The following is a 14486-nucleotide window of genomic DNA, read 5'->3' as shown; positions in this document are numbered from 1 at the left end:
TTCCCCAAAGAACTCCCGGCGTTCGCCGACATAAACCCCTTTAGTCCCAATGGGTATTGGTACATGTACCTATTGTTCCTCTCACCGTTCATGCCAGTGTTTGCTGGCTTAAACCAAATGGTTCACTCTGGTTTTAGAGGTGCAGAAGTTATTGCTGGCTGCTGTTGAGTAATGCAGTGTATATTTCCACCTCCCAAAACAATCTCTCTGGCACCTTCAATTCCAACGATCTGAAACAATCAGACATTGTAAAGGAATGGTTAGAAATGGAGATGTCTCAAGAGGAATGTTCAGTATTCAAAATAGCAACACCATTTTATGAATTTCATGCTTTTGATGCAGTTCAAGTCTATGGATGTCGTAAACAACACAATACTGAAGAAAAGAAAGATGTCTAGGAGCTAAAAAAGGAACTGGGAAACTTATTTCTTCAAATGTCCCTGTAATAATGTTAAGATATTTAAGCATGGGCAGGAAATTTTCAACTATTGGTCCATATACGTGTTTTCTAAAATGGCTAATGTATCAGATAATTGGAATGTAGAATATATGTATTACTTGGTGATTTGGAAATGCTCTGGCTAGGACACGGACAGCTTCGTCATCCCACTTCTGATCCCCAAATTGAGGTGCAATAACTGCTCCATTGGCAATGTAGAAGTTTACATAAGAGGCAGCCAGTCTCGTACCGGAAGGTCTTGCTTTAGCATCACCATCCTGTAACTCGAAATGGAAAATAATAATAAGAACAGGGAGATCGAGCACCTCATAACTTCACTTCTAACTCTTTCGTAATTGAAGTTTATTGTCAAGAGTACATTTCCAGCATTTTATTTATTTGAGTCAAATGGAAGTAATAATGTCATAGACATGAAAATCCTAACAAGAAGATAATCAAGGAAATCAATAAATGAAATTAAATGGAAGAACTACTGAAAAAGATATTGTATTCATGCTGTTTCCCTCCTATCCTATTTTACAAAGACCCATGTTCAGGGAACAATATTTCTTTGTGCGTTCCATAATTGTGGTTGTTCGGGCAGCCATAGAATACTTATACAGAAAGGAACCAACAAAAGGGAATGTGTGGCATGAATGACAAAAGTCGCAAAATGAATATGTTCCACCTAAAAGGTCTCTGAGAATGAGAGAGACAGCCACTAAAGAAGGAAATAAATGAACAAAAAGAGGGAAAGGGTAGAAGGCTGCCATAAAGTTCTATATTGAAAGTTAACATGATGTTCAAAGATACTCTTTTNTTTTTTTTTTTTTTTTTTTTTTTTTTTTTTTTGGTATGGAGATACAAAGAGAAACTTAAGGACATAAATCTTACCTGGAAAATTCCTGCAGCCTCTTCATCTGTCAAATAAAGTGGGTCTGGCACATGGAGTTTTACTATTTCCAATTTCCTACCTTTGGCATCGGTAGCTTTTGAGAGAACAGACAATGCTTCTATAGCCCGTTCATACTGGGGATCTGTCTGATCATCAGTCCAGGACAACAGAACCATTCCAGGCTTAACGAAACAGCACATATTATCAATATGACCATTTGTATCATCATCGCCTGTCAACATTTGAAGTATTTTAAGAAGGTAAGAACTTGACTAAAGGGATAAATAAACAAAGACATCACTGCAAAAGAACAAATAATACTCCTGGCTCGCCCACTAACCATGAAGTAAAATTAATGACCATGAAGAACTTCAAAATTAATAATATTTGTAAATACTACAGAATTAAGTCAAGCACACAATGCAGACCAAGTACCATATAGTCCGCGAGGCAGCCAAATGATCTTTTTGACCCCAAGATAATCCTCAAGTATATCCTCTATCTGACCCTTTGACAAATGTGGATTTCTATTTTTATTCAAGAGGCACTCCTCTGTGGTAAGGCAAGTTCCTGAAGGGGGAAAACAATGTTAAATTCCCTAAATTAAACATTACACGATTATCAAATATAAGGATCTCCATCTCTCTTTCTCATAGTGCAGTATGCAGGGTGAAACATGAAAGCTGGAGTTGTACCACACACACTACTCCATATCCTAGAGAACAGATGTCTTCAACTGAGCATTTATTGAGCAATTGTATATTGGTTCAATGTTCAACAAAGAGGATGTCCATAAATTTGACATGATAAGGTGTCTAATTTGAGGACTGGTTTTCTTCGAAGGTGCAAAATCTTTTTCGCTTAGCAGATAAAATTAGGTCATAATATTTGATCAGATGAAAAAATAGGTCATATATATTGATAACACAAGCCAACTAGAAGTTGTAGTTACCTTCCCCATCTACATGGATGCTTCCACCTTCAAGAATAATTTTGTTCAAAAATCTAGGAAGCTTCTCAATATTCAGGATCTGCACAATATCAGAAAGGGGATCAAATAAAATATAATCAACAATATGGAAGGACGATGGGGAAAGAGAGGGAGAGAGGACATGCTAACCTTCCAAGCAACCTGAAGATCAAGACTCCAATCAGTGTAACAACCATCCTCAACACCTACAAGGCCAAGGCCAGGGGTTCAGGAAATTGACCACAATGTCAGTTAAAGAACATTCACAATGAAAATTCCCAACAGGTACTACCTCTCCTCTTACGAGAGTGTACCTCCCCAATGACTCATTGTGATGGTATAATTCAAGGTATAACTTTAAATTATTCCTAATATTTCTCGTTTACTCCTTACTTTTTGTTCATGGGGAAGGAGAGGGAAAGAAACCCTGATTAAGTTTTGAAATCTGATCGTTGGTAGTTTAGCAATCAATGACCAGCTCAATGAGCTGTCATTGTGCTATGGCAGAAAGGGAGGGGAAAGAGCTTTGTATATATTTGGAAATTATTCCTCTAAGAAAATGGTTCAAGGAATGAAAGGAAAACCAGTTAGCTATTTTAAGTAGCAAGTAGTCGAACGTGGAACATAGTGCAAATTAGATAACCGCAAAGATATAAGAAACCTATAACTTTGATCTAGTACACAATAGATCTACGTGTCTACAACCTTACCTCCCCAACTATTGAAGTTCCAATCAATTCCTGCAACAGATTCCACTGAAGTACCAGAATTTGAGATTCTTTTCCTTACAACAAACTATAAATAGAACTTGTTAGAGGAAAACTATGCAATAAGCTGAATTACTACCAAGTATAAATAAGGAAAAGGAAGAAACCTACAGTGGGTCCAGTATCACGGAACCAGCAGTCATTCATTCCTAGTTCAACAACCCTGATATTTGCGGGTAGCTGACTGCGCGCATTTTCCCACTGGATTGTAACAAATGTATATATTCAAACACTTGAAGGAAGAGAGAGAAGTAGATATTAAAGAGACGACAGATTGCATCCGTCTTTCTACAAACACCTGGGAGGCACTAGCACAGACAGTCACACATTCGAACTTTGAGATTGCAGACGCCACCTTCGCAAATACACGTTGTGCATGTACTGCATTATCCCTCCAATTATCAGGCCGTTCCTGTAATACATAGTATAACCAAATGCCAAAGAAAATTTAAAAAATAATAATAAAAGGTGGAAACTGTGCATGGTACCGGAGCACCCAAACCCTTGTTGATTTTTACATGGCTCCCTTTCATTGTGCCGTACCAAGTAAAGTGTTTACAAATTGATCGTTAGCAGGAGGTGGTGGACAGATTTTTCAATAACCATACTCAGTGATGAATATTCCAATTAGAGAAAAGCAGATTCATAGGTATTGTGGTTTGTTAAAGAAATCGTCATCTGGAAATGGGTTCAAATTCATCCATCCACATTTCAGGTACGGGAGGAACCCATCTCTGCTTGAAGCAACCTCGCTTGCAGATTCTTCAAGTAAATTGATTATGAATATTTCCATAAACGAGAAAGGTTCTAGTGTAACATCAACCAAGAAGGCAGATCATCAATTTTTAACTTCGTACGAATTCGCAACTTTAATGCTCTGATAAATGCTCATTTATGAAGCAAATTTGCAATTGGACAAACCAAACATAGAGAGAATCCACAAAAAATAGCACAGAGAAGCGAAGAAGTCTGGCATCTAATATCATCACAATTTATATTAATCTTCATCTACAAGCATGGAATCACAAAACTTCAAAAAAAAAAAACAAAAAAAAAAGGCGCGAAACTTTCCAATCATTACACGCGAATAAATACAAACAAAACGAACTCGAACTCGAAAATCAGAAGCTCAAAAAAAACCGTCCTCCCCGAAATTGACCCTAGTAAGAGCATTAGGCACTTAGCCCCGTGCAATACATGAATTAAAGAAAGAATCAATCTCCGAAAATCATAAACTACAAAGAACAACATCAAAGCAAGGAAGAAACACGGAATGGATCAGAATGAAAGCAAAAGAGCGACAAACTTACAGGCCAGCCCATCCAACACTGGGAGTGCGGTTCCCACTCAGCTGGCATATGAAATTTAAGAAGAGAAGGACTGCCTTCCAAATCCATGGCAGCAACCTGCTCCTTTACCTCCTCTGGTCTCCAACAACTGCAAATGAGCTCGAAAAATTGAGGATCAAGATTTAGCAGGCGAGAGAAGAAAAGGTACGCACGAATATCACCACCGAACTGCCAGAGGTTTTTGATATTCACGAAGAGAGAGAAATGGAGGTTTTTCGAAAGAAAAGTTACAGACGGTTACTTTAAATCACCTAGTTTGTTTTTTACATTATAATTAACGGACGGATAAGCAAATAATTTGTTGGGTAAAGGATCAAATTTAGTTTAAAACTAAAATCCATCAAAAAGTCCACCGGGCCCTCTCGGCCCGAATTCTGAAGAAAATGGGCCAGGCACCACTCCTTAATTTAGCCCAATTCCTTCCATGGGCCCATCATCCCAAAGCCCACATAAAACCGCACGTGTGAAATGATTGTATCATTACACCGCATACCTAATTTTTATCGGGCTATATGAAATATACAAAACCGACAATATTTAAATAATAATAATAATAATAATATTACAATTAAAATTTTGTTTCAATTTGTGAATTTTGACTAATTTATAGAAATTAATGACTTATTAAATTAAAACCCACTAGTAATTATCAAAAATTGAATCCATAATTAAAATTAAACATTATGATATTGTCCACTTTTAACATAAATGTTTATAATTTTGCTTTGGGCTCCTAGAAGGCCTCTAGATGGAAACAGTATTCAAACTTATGATCTTCCACTAAATCAATTAATGTGAGACTCACTCTCAATAATCCTAACACTAAAAAAACATTTTGTAAAAAAGAAAAAATTAGAAATAAAAATTTCAAAAAATTAGGGAAGAAATAAAAAAAGAAGAAAAAAGGCAAACATTTTAGGGCAACGCGAAGATTCCAGGCCCTGGCTGTTCTTCTAGTGATCCTTATCCATTTTTCCAACATCGTTGACCTTTCTTCAGCTCAGCTGTCTATTCTCCCACTTCAAATTTCCAACAATTTATGAAGCTGGGTAATGTTTTTCCCTCTCCCTTCTTTCAATTTTTAACCTGCATTTTGCGAATGCAACAGCCCCGCGCCACTGACAGGGAGTGAAAAGTCTGCGAATCACTCACATTCACAGCAACTCATTCAATTCCATTCTATTTTTCTCCACCTGTCCTTCTTTTCCAGTCGATCGCGGTGATATTACGCTTCTCTAATCTTATCCTAGTACCTTCTTCAATTGCTTTCATCTATCTGTTTCCTTTTTAGCCACCGAGTTCTTATTTATGTTCAGAGAATCGGGCCACTTGTCCTCTCACTCAATCGCCCCACCATTCATGTTCATGAAAAAGGAAAACCCATTACCAAAAGACCCCACTTGAAAACACCCATGAATTATTTCTCTCTCACTCCTTCCATTTCAGAAAGCAGGCAACAGCTTCAAGAATTCAAGAGCACCAACTGCTATACTGAGAACAGTTCTGTTTCTTTCTTTCAGAAGGTTTGTATGCTGTGTTTTCTGGACTTTGGTTCATATTTATGCTAATTTGTGATCTGGGTTTTCTTTATGTGTCAAATTAAGTACTCTTCTGTTCAGAAAGATGCTTTTTGTAACGCCTTTTCTTTGGCCTATGGGCTCCTTGACCCTGTTTTTAGTCATAATTTTATTAATTCTTGGTCAAAACTGGTTTAAAAAGTGTATTCAGCTGTATCTTATGCCTTGACTTTCTGCAGCCAACAGGAAAACTCTTCTAAATGCCTCAAGATACGCTTCCTAGCATTGAATCACCTCGGAGGCGTTCTGGCCTTTTGAGAGATCAAGTTCAGTTAGTAAGGAAGAAGGACTCAAATCGATATGAGATACTTAGAATTCAAGATCCTCTGTCGTTTGATAAAGGTTTCTTCATTGTAATTCGGGCATGTCAGTTGCTGTCTCAAAATAATGATGGGATAATCCTAGTTGGAGTGGCAGGCCCTTCTGGAGCTGGGAAGACAGTGTTCACTGAGAAGGTGCTTAACTTTATACCCAGCATTGCTGTTATCACGATGGATAACTACAATGATGCTAGTCGTATCATCGATGGCAACTTTGATGGTATTGTTTCATTCATTCTACTAACCATTCATATCTCAATTTTGTTTAAGAATTTTAGCAGTATGAGAGCTCTAAATAGTTACCTATGGTTTACAACCCTATGACACTGGTTCGGAGTCCTCCAGTACTTAGTTCTTGCACAGGCTTTGATGATTGCTTTGTTTTTCTGTTCTCTAAAGTGAGGTGGCAGGAAAACTTGTAATTTTCCATTGCCATCTACAAAATCATGGAGCCACATGCTTCTTGTAAGTCTTAAGCTTGCTTTCTAGTACTTTTCCTCTTGAGCAGTCATGGCTATGCATATATATGAACATTATTTGTTACCTCGAAGAATGAAATTTCATTTATACCATATTGTTTGAGGAGTAAACGAGTTTGTTGATTTTGCTCATTGTCAAAGTCTTTAGTTTATGTGAGATCTCACATGGGTTGGAGAGGGGAATGAAACATTGTTTATGAGGACGTGGAAACCTCCCCTAACAGACATGTTTTAAAAACCTTGAGGGAAGCCCAAAGATGACAATATCTACTAGCGGTGGGCTTAGGCTCTTACAAATGGTATCAGAGCCAGACACCGGACGATGTGCCAACGAGGAGGTTAAGCCCCGAAGGGGGGTGGGTTGTGAGATTCCACATCGGTTGGGGTGGAGAACGAAACATTCTTTATAAGGGTGTGGAAACCTCTCCCTAGCAGACGCGTTTTAAAAACCTTGAGGGAAAGTCTAAAGAGAAAATCCAAAGAGAACATTATCTGTTGGCAGTGGGTGGCTGTTACAAATGGTATAAGGCTCGGGCTGTCCAAATTGCAGTGACATGCTTGAACTAATTTTGAAATTTTCTTTTCAAATATTTTTTGCTTGCACATTTCCAAGGCTCTTAGTCTTGGAGTTTAGCAGAATGAACATACTGGAATCAACTTTTGTTCTCAATTCTGATATATGGAAATCCTTAAAGCATGTTCTTTCTGCTTTCTTTTTAGTGATTGTGCTTGTTAATTATTTCTTGCAATTTAAGTCACTGATCTTTATTGGTCCCTTTGTTTTTTTACCAGACCCACGTCTAACGGATTATGATACATTGCTCGAAAATATTCATGGTTTAAGGCAAGGAAAATCAGTCCAGGTTCCTATTTATGATTTCAAGACCAGCAGTCGTGTGGGTTACAGGTATATCACTTTTGCAGCCGAGAATTGTATTGCCTGAAATTTTCTCAGTCACTATGTCATACCTTGAATCTTTTGGTCTAGCAGTCAGATTGGACGTGGAAAAAAAGACTGGTTTTGAGGAGTAATGTCCTCTTTGGGCTTTGGGCTTTCCCTTTCAGACTTCTCCTCAAGGTTTTTAAAACGTGTCTGCTAGGGAGAGGTTTCCACACCCTTATAAAGAATGTTTCGTTCTCCTCCCCAATCGATGTGGGATCTCACAATCCAGCCCCTTTTAGGGCCCAGTGTCCTCACTGACACTCGTTCCCTTCTTCAATCGATGTGGGACTCCCCAATCCACCCCCCTTCGAGGCCCAGCGTCCTTGCTAGCACACTGCCTTGTGTCCACCCCTCCCTTTGGGGTTCAACCCCCTTGCTGGCACGTTGCCCGGTGTCTGGTTCTGATACCATTTGTAATGGCCCAAGTCCACCACTAGCAGATATTGTCCTCTTTGGGCTTTCCTTCAAGGTTTTTAAAACACGTATGTTAGGGAAAGGTTTATAAAATGTTTCGTTCTCCTCCCCATGTGAGGTCTCACAATTAAACTCTTAAGTCTTACGTTAATCCTTTTAAACTTATAGCTTCTCTCTCAACAATTATGAATCGACATATTCCATTTCCTCTTAGTTCTTACTTCAATAGAACATTTGTTTATCTTTTACTATTTAGCATTCTTACTCTTAATATCTACTGACAGAACTCTTGAAGTCCCCAAGTCAAGAATCGTCATTATTGAGGGCATATATGCTTTAAGTGAAAAACTACGTCCATTGCTAGATCTTCGTGTATCAATCACCGGTGGTGTTCATTTTGACTTGGTTAAACGGGTACTACGCGATATCCAGCGAGCTGGCCAAGAGCCAGAAGAAATAATACATCAAGTTTCCGAAACGGTGTGTCCTTTTTATTAGCTCTACGTCACCAATCATGTAATAAAATTGTTGCTAGTGGTTCATATAAAAAAGATTTGGATGCAGGTTTATCCAATGTATAAAGCTTTTATAGAGCCAGATCTTCAGACTGCCCATATAAGAATTATCAACAAATTCAATCCCTTTACTGGTTTCCAGAATCCTACTTACATTCTTAAGGTTAGCTTCAAATTTACTTTGTTTTCCTCTAAAATCATAAGAGTTGTACTCTATATGAATTAGGTTCATTTTCTGGTTACAGTCAACAAAAGCAGTGCCTATGGATCAAATTAAGGCTGTTATATCTGAAAATCACAAGGAATCTGCAGAGGAAACTTATGACATTTATCTTCTACCTCCTGGTGAAGATCCTGAAGCTTGTCAATCCTATCTCAGGATGAGGAACAGGGATGGCAAATACAATCTCATGTTCGAGGTCACAGTAACAAAAGCTATATAACTGAGTTCCTTCAAACTATACTTTCCTGTATTCCAAGCTTGATGTTTCTTATTTTCTCTCCGCTTTCTTCAGGAGTGGGTTACAGATATTCCATTCATAATATCGCCTAGAATAACGTTCGAAGTTAGTGTGCGCCTTCTTGGCGGGCTTATGGCACTGGGATACACAATTGCAACCATTCTTAAAAGAAGCAGCCACATATTCTCTGATGATAGGGTGTGTGTCAAGATTGATTGGTTGGAGCAACTTAACCGGAAATATATTCAGGTACATCTCGTACTTGATATCCATGCTTTAGATGTAATAGTTTGTCCATTTCAGCAATGAAGTTCTTTTTTCTTTCTTTCTTTTTCTTGACACAACCTAAAAGCCTTAGGGATGAGAGGTGACTAAGCCTAGTTTGGAGGATAAAAAATAAAAGGCCTCCTGTCTAAGTTAACTTGTGTAAGAACCCAAGCCTACCACTAGTAGATATTGTCCGCTTTGGCCCGTTAGTATTGTCATCAGCCTCACAGTTTTAAAACGCGTCTACTAGGGAGAGGTTTCCACACCCTTATAAGGAATGCTTCGTTTCCCTTTCCATTCGATGTGAGATCTCACAGTCCACCCTCCTTGGGGACCAGAGTCCTCGCTGGCACACCGGCCGGTGTCTAGCTCTGATACCATTAGTAGCAGATATTGTCCTCTTTGAGTTTTCCCTTTCGGACTTCCCCTCAAGGTTTTTAAAACACGTCTGCTAAGGAGAGGTTTTCACACCCTTATAAAGAATGTTTCGTTTTCCTCCCCAACCAATGTGGGATCTCACATAGATTCATGCAGGTACTCCCTTTGGAGTAGGACAAACATTAGCATGGGTTAATTTCTTTATTCTTCCAAATCTATGATTTAGCCAATTTTTTTAACCAATGATCAAGTGTGTGGCCAGCATGATGATTTTTCATTAGCCACATTTTTTCAGTCACCTAAATATGACATTACCATACACAATATCAGTATTTTGTTTAGAAACATGTATTTAAATTGAGAAGGTTCATAATATCATACCACTAACTCGCTGAACGTTGGACAAAGGTGCAAGGAAAAGATCGGGTCCATGTTAAGCACATTGCTGCGCAGTTGGGTTTGGATGGTTCCTATATCCCTCGAACCTATATAGAACAAATACAGCTAGAGAAGCTTGTCAACGATGTTATGGTGAGATATCTGTAATGCAACAGGTTAAGAAAATGGTCATTAGTTCAATAAGTCTGTTGTGATCATTTGTAGGCCTTGCCAGATGATTTAAAAACCAGGCTCAGCATAGATGACGATTCAGTTTCGAGTCCAAAGGAAGCCCTTTCCCGAGCTTCTGCAGATAGGAGAAATAAGTACCTAAACCGGTATCATCCTACGTTACAACTGTTGGATATACTTGAATTTGGAGGCAATTTTGAGATAAAAAAGAGATTTAGTGAAAAAATTCTCTATTTGATCAATGGCTAGAAACATGGTATAAATCTTGGATATTCTGTCTGTCAGATCATATGTTGTTCATCATATTGCTCTCTTAATAACTCTTCTAAGTCATTTATAAGAACTCCCTTAACTTTGACACTCGTATTCAATCCATAGAATCACTTCTCTTCTTAATTTCTTTACAAATTCAGGCTTATTTATTGTGGCAACACTGGAAAGTAAACATTCTTGTTCATTTAGAATTCTTACGAAATGGTGCTTGAAGTGCTTAAATTACATACCTGTGTATCCTTTTTTGATATTTGATATCTTTGCCAGTGGATTATCACAATCATTTTCCAATCGGAGGGACAAGAGCTTGTCAAAGCTGACAAAGCTTGCTGTTAATAGTGGAAGGTTTGATGTCAGGGCTCCGGATTCACCTGCAGTAGTCTCTAACCAGGTAAATGTTTTTCTGCAACAAGAAAATCTTATTCATGTGATTTATATACTTTCTATATTCCAAGATAGGATAGTAGGAAGATTATGAATCTAATTAACCGTCCAGTGATAGCTAAAAATGAAGCTAGAATTCAAAAGCTTTGGGGTAAAAGTTAACGTCTCTATTAGTACGAGGCTGAACGTGTTGGTAAAGACTTTGACCCAAAGAAGAGATAAAACATTCATATAGTTTCTTGGTTAACAGTATTGCTGAATGAGTCGAGGAAGTCCTCAGCTTTTTAATTTGCTGATCCATCTCAAAATTCATTCAGGGAGCCATTACACAACTTTCAGAACAGATTTCTACTCTCAGCGAGAGGATGGATGAGTTCACAACTCGTATTGATGAGCTGAACTCCAAGATCTCTACTAGAAACGTTTCTGCTAGCCAGCAGAACTTGTCTTCACAAGCCGATGCGAGCAACAACGGCTCTGGGGCAACTTCAATTTTCATATCTGGCTTGAGTAATGGTGCCTTAACTGGATCGCTGCTATCTCATTCTTTGTCGTCCTCCCAATTGGCTAAGGAATCTCCCCTGCTAGAAGAGGTATTTTGATGAGTATGACTTCTTTTCTTCTTTGGTTTTAAGATTCAAACTTAGAAGTATGATTTTTGTGCTTTCCATTCACATTTTCCAGATACAAAATATAGCACGGGCGCAGCGTCAAATTATCCTCCAAGTTGACAATTTGAGCAATCTTCTCCGGGAGTACTCGAGCGAGAGGAGTCATCGGGGCAAAGCTGACAACGAGGGGATGTGGAAGATTGCTGATTTTGAATCCATCAGAAACCCACTTTTACTAACGCTTGCAGTTGGTAGTTTAGGCTTACTTTTGTTCAAGAGCCTCAGAAATGATTCCTTTTGATATCTACACCAGCTGTTCCAAAATAATATGAACTGCAATTCAATTTCATGAGAAAATATGTACGGATCTATCTGGGGAGGCAACGCCTGTTCATGGCCCATCTGCAAATTCTCTATGGAGACTATTAAGGAGACTCATCAGTCCAAATGATATATTTATACAGATTAGAATATCTCACAGCTAAATCAAGTTAAAACATTGAAGAACTCATAGTGACAAGATCCACAGCAAGCATAATATACAGTAAGGTTGATGTCATAATGAAGTTCAGAGGTTCAAATAGGCTAAAATTTCTGGAATGTCATCCAGCTTAGCATTAGAGAAACCTGAGAATAGAAACAAGCATTAAATAGGATGTTAGATGATATTCACCTTCCACAAAGCTAAAACAAGCTTATTGATGCTGAAGTAGCTTGAAAAAATGAAAATCATACCCTTGTGATGGTGAGAGATGTCTCCGTTTGTATGAACCTTATCTACGTTAGTGAGCTTGGAATCCTCCATCTTCCTTCTCTTCAGCTTTCCTATTTTCGCTCGCAGGTCCGATGCAGTTCCCATCATTTCTGCAAGAATTTGATATTTGTTAGAATTCTGATTCCAAAAATCATGAACATCTTTTACCTGCCAACTGTTTAAATTTAGGTATAATGAAATTTAATGCTAATGAATAAATTGTGTTTCAACTGGCTTTCAAAATGAAAACACCGAGAGAAATTGCATTATTCACGGACTAGCGTTCCTCGGATGAACCCCGTAGAAAACAAAAAGAAATATCATGTAATGGTCCAAGTCTACCCCTAACAAATATTGTCCTCTTTGGTCGTATCGCCACCAACCTCACGGTTTTAAAACGCATCTGCTGAGGAGAGGTTCACACCCTTATAAGGAATATTTCGTTTCCCTCCTTGATCGATGTGAAAATCTAGATGCAAAATAAAGTCGCCTAAACAAAACCAGAAACAAAGGAATGTGCAGGTCTTCACTAAAATATTATTTGGATGTATTAGAGTTTGTATCACGTGGTTATGCAGACGAGGATGATCAATCAGAGGAGAAAGTCAGCGTCTGCAAAAAAATTAATCTACCAAGCGGGCTATGACGATACAAATTTATTACAAGAAAAACAAAATAAATCAGCTCCACACATTATTTGTATATTTCATTTCGAGTCTTCCCCCTCATGAGTATACTAATAGGATAATGGCGCATGTATGGTCAGGAGTGCATGAAGAAACAATCGATTCTAAGCATAACTTAATTACCCTTGAACATCTCATTCACAGAGCTTTGCTCGTATAACTGTAATGCTTCGTTGAAATAATTGGCTTGGGAGTTACTTGAAGCAGTTTTCCTTTCCAAAACTAGGAATTCCAGGTTCAGTTCAACATTCTCTTTTCTGACCTGAAAAATATATTTTCTTATGAAATTACAGAAACACAAGAAGTAATCAACATATGAAGCACTCAATACCTCCGAGAGCTTATTCCTTAAAGAATCTAGCTCTGTATCCAGATCCACATCATAGAGGCAGCCATAACTTATCGAAGTGTCAGCAGGAGATTCATCCTACGACAACTTAAAGAAAAGATTTAGATCTAAATTAAACTTGATGATGCATAAATTGAGTAAGCTTTTCCAACATTTCAAAATATGTTCGTCCCAGAACCAAAAATTGAGTAAGCTCCCAAGCCAGTACACATATATACATTAGAAGTGGGAAACTCGCTGCATAAGCAAACAGTCATTTTTACATGCTCAATTAATCACTTGTGAAATGAATTCAGTTACAAAAACAACAATAATAGAGCAATTTCGCCAAATAAAAATAGCAGGAGCCTCTTCACAGACAGAGTAGAAGAACCCACATTTGAGGGTAAAGAAAAATCTTCAGGGACTGAAAAACAGTGATTGAGACAGTACTTCTCCCACATGGCTAACCGCTTATCCAGACCCGATTGGACGAGAGTTCGGACCCGCGATATTCCCTAGGTAGAATAAACAATTTAATTCAAAGACAACCGGAACAATTTCGAAGTAGTGCTTCAGAGTAACAACTTAAGAAATCGGAAATTAACGACTGATAAGAAACTGTCAAGTAACATAACCAAAACCTTACCATTATAAGATCCTGGGATCTATCCGAGCCCTCGGTCTTCAAGGCGGCTGATGCTTGTCTGAAGGGAAAAGGAATTCACAGGACTAAACTTAACCGAACAAAATTGTAAATCCAAATCGAAGAGACGAGACAGAGAGAAGCATACGATTGATAGAAATCGAAAGCATCACCAACCAAATCGTCAACAACGTTGAGAGCTTCATTAATGAAGAGATGTGGATCCAGATTCAGCGAATCGAATACCACCTCGCCCTTACTTTCTTCCATGAAAAAATGCCTTTCCCTTCCTCAAAAATGCATCTTTCCCAATGAAAAACTAGAGAAGAAATTTAAATCGAGAGCAAATGGAAGCTCCCAAGCTTTCGCACAAATGGAGGAATTTTGCCGCCAAAATGGTAGTGGGGAGTGATGGGGACTCGGACCGGACTTGTATTCTGAACCGGAAAATGTCTTGTAT

The 14486-nt window shown here is 38.3% G+C and overlaps 3 protein-coding genes across 4 annotated transcripts; 1 reads left to right on the top strand and 2 right to left on the bottom strand.

Moving 5' to 3' along the window:
- Window positions 1-4631, bottom strand: LOC111793083 (agmatine deiminase). Its single transcript, XM_023674809.1, has 10 exons — window positions 4382-4631; window positions 3370-3483; window positions 3183-3272; window positions 3015-3099; window positions 2455-2510; window positions 2287-2365; window positions 1770-1904; window positions 1334-1566; window positions 559-717; window positions 1-230 (listed from the first exon to the last, which is right to left on the bottom strand). The coding sequence occupies exons 1-10, from the start codon at window positions 4466-4468 to the stop codon at window positions 123-125; spliced, it is 1146 nt and encodes a 381-aa protein (XP_023530577.1). The 5' UTR covers window positions 4469-4631; the 3' UTR covers window positions 1-122.
- Window positions 4632-5357: 726 nt separating this feature from the next.
- Window positions 5358-12048, top strand: LOC111793082 (uridine-cytidine kinase C). Of its 2 annotated transcripts, none has more exons than XM_023674807.1 (12): window positions 5358-5943; window positions 6177-6537; window positions 7589-7703; window positions 8438-8633; window positions 8718-8831; window positions 8914-9087; window positions 9184-9378; window positions 10183-10305; window positions 10378-10490; window positions 10885-11008; window positions 11319-11594; window positions 11686-12048. In XM_023674807.1, the coding sequence occupies exons 2-12, from the start codon at window positions 6198-6200 to the stop codon at window positions 11911-11913; spliced, it is 1998 nt and encodes a 665-aa protein (XP_023530575.1). In that variant the 5' UTR covers window positions 5358-5943; window positions 6177-6197; the 3' UTR covers window positions 11914-12048. The 2 variants fall into 2 exon arrangements, with proteins under 2 accessions (XP_023530575.1, XP_023530576.1); XM_023674808.1 differs by lacking the exon at window positions 5358-5943 and adding an exon at window positions 6717-6782 and having other exon boundaries at window positions 6446-6537.
- A 4-nt stretch (window positions 12049-12052) lies between these two features.
- On the bottom strand, window positions 12053-14431 carry LOC111793084 (protein MIS12 homolog). The gene is made up of 7 exons (XM_023674810.1): window positions 14175-14431; window positions 14030-14087; window positions 13779-13898; window positions 13384-13479; window positions 13176-13314; window positions 12348-12476; window positions 12053-12239 (listed from the first exon to the last, which is right to left on the bottom strand). The coding sequence occupies exons 1-7, from the start codon at window positions 14294-14296 to the stop codon at window positions 12181-12183; spliced, it is 723 nt and encodes a 240-aa protein (XP_023530578.1). The 5' UTR covers window positions 14297-14431; the 3' UTR covers window positions 12053-12180.
- Window positions 14432-14486: the final 55 nt, after the last annotated feature.

The sequence above is a fragment of the Cucurbita pepo genome, chromosome LG04 (assembly GCF_002806865.2).
Source record: "Cucurbita pepo subsp. pepo cultivar mu-cu-16 chromosome LG04, ASM280686v2, whole genome shotgun sequence".
NCBI lineage: Eukaryota > Viridiplantae > Streptophyta > Magnoliopsida > Cucurbitales > Cucurbitaceae > Cucurbita > Cucurbita pepo.
The sequence above is the reverse complement of the archived record's forward strand: the minus strand, read 5'-3'. Positions and strand labels throughout refer to the sequence as shown.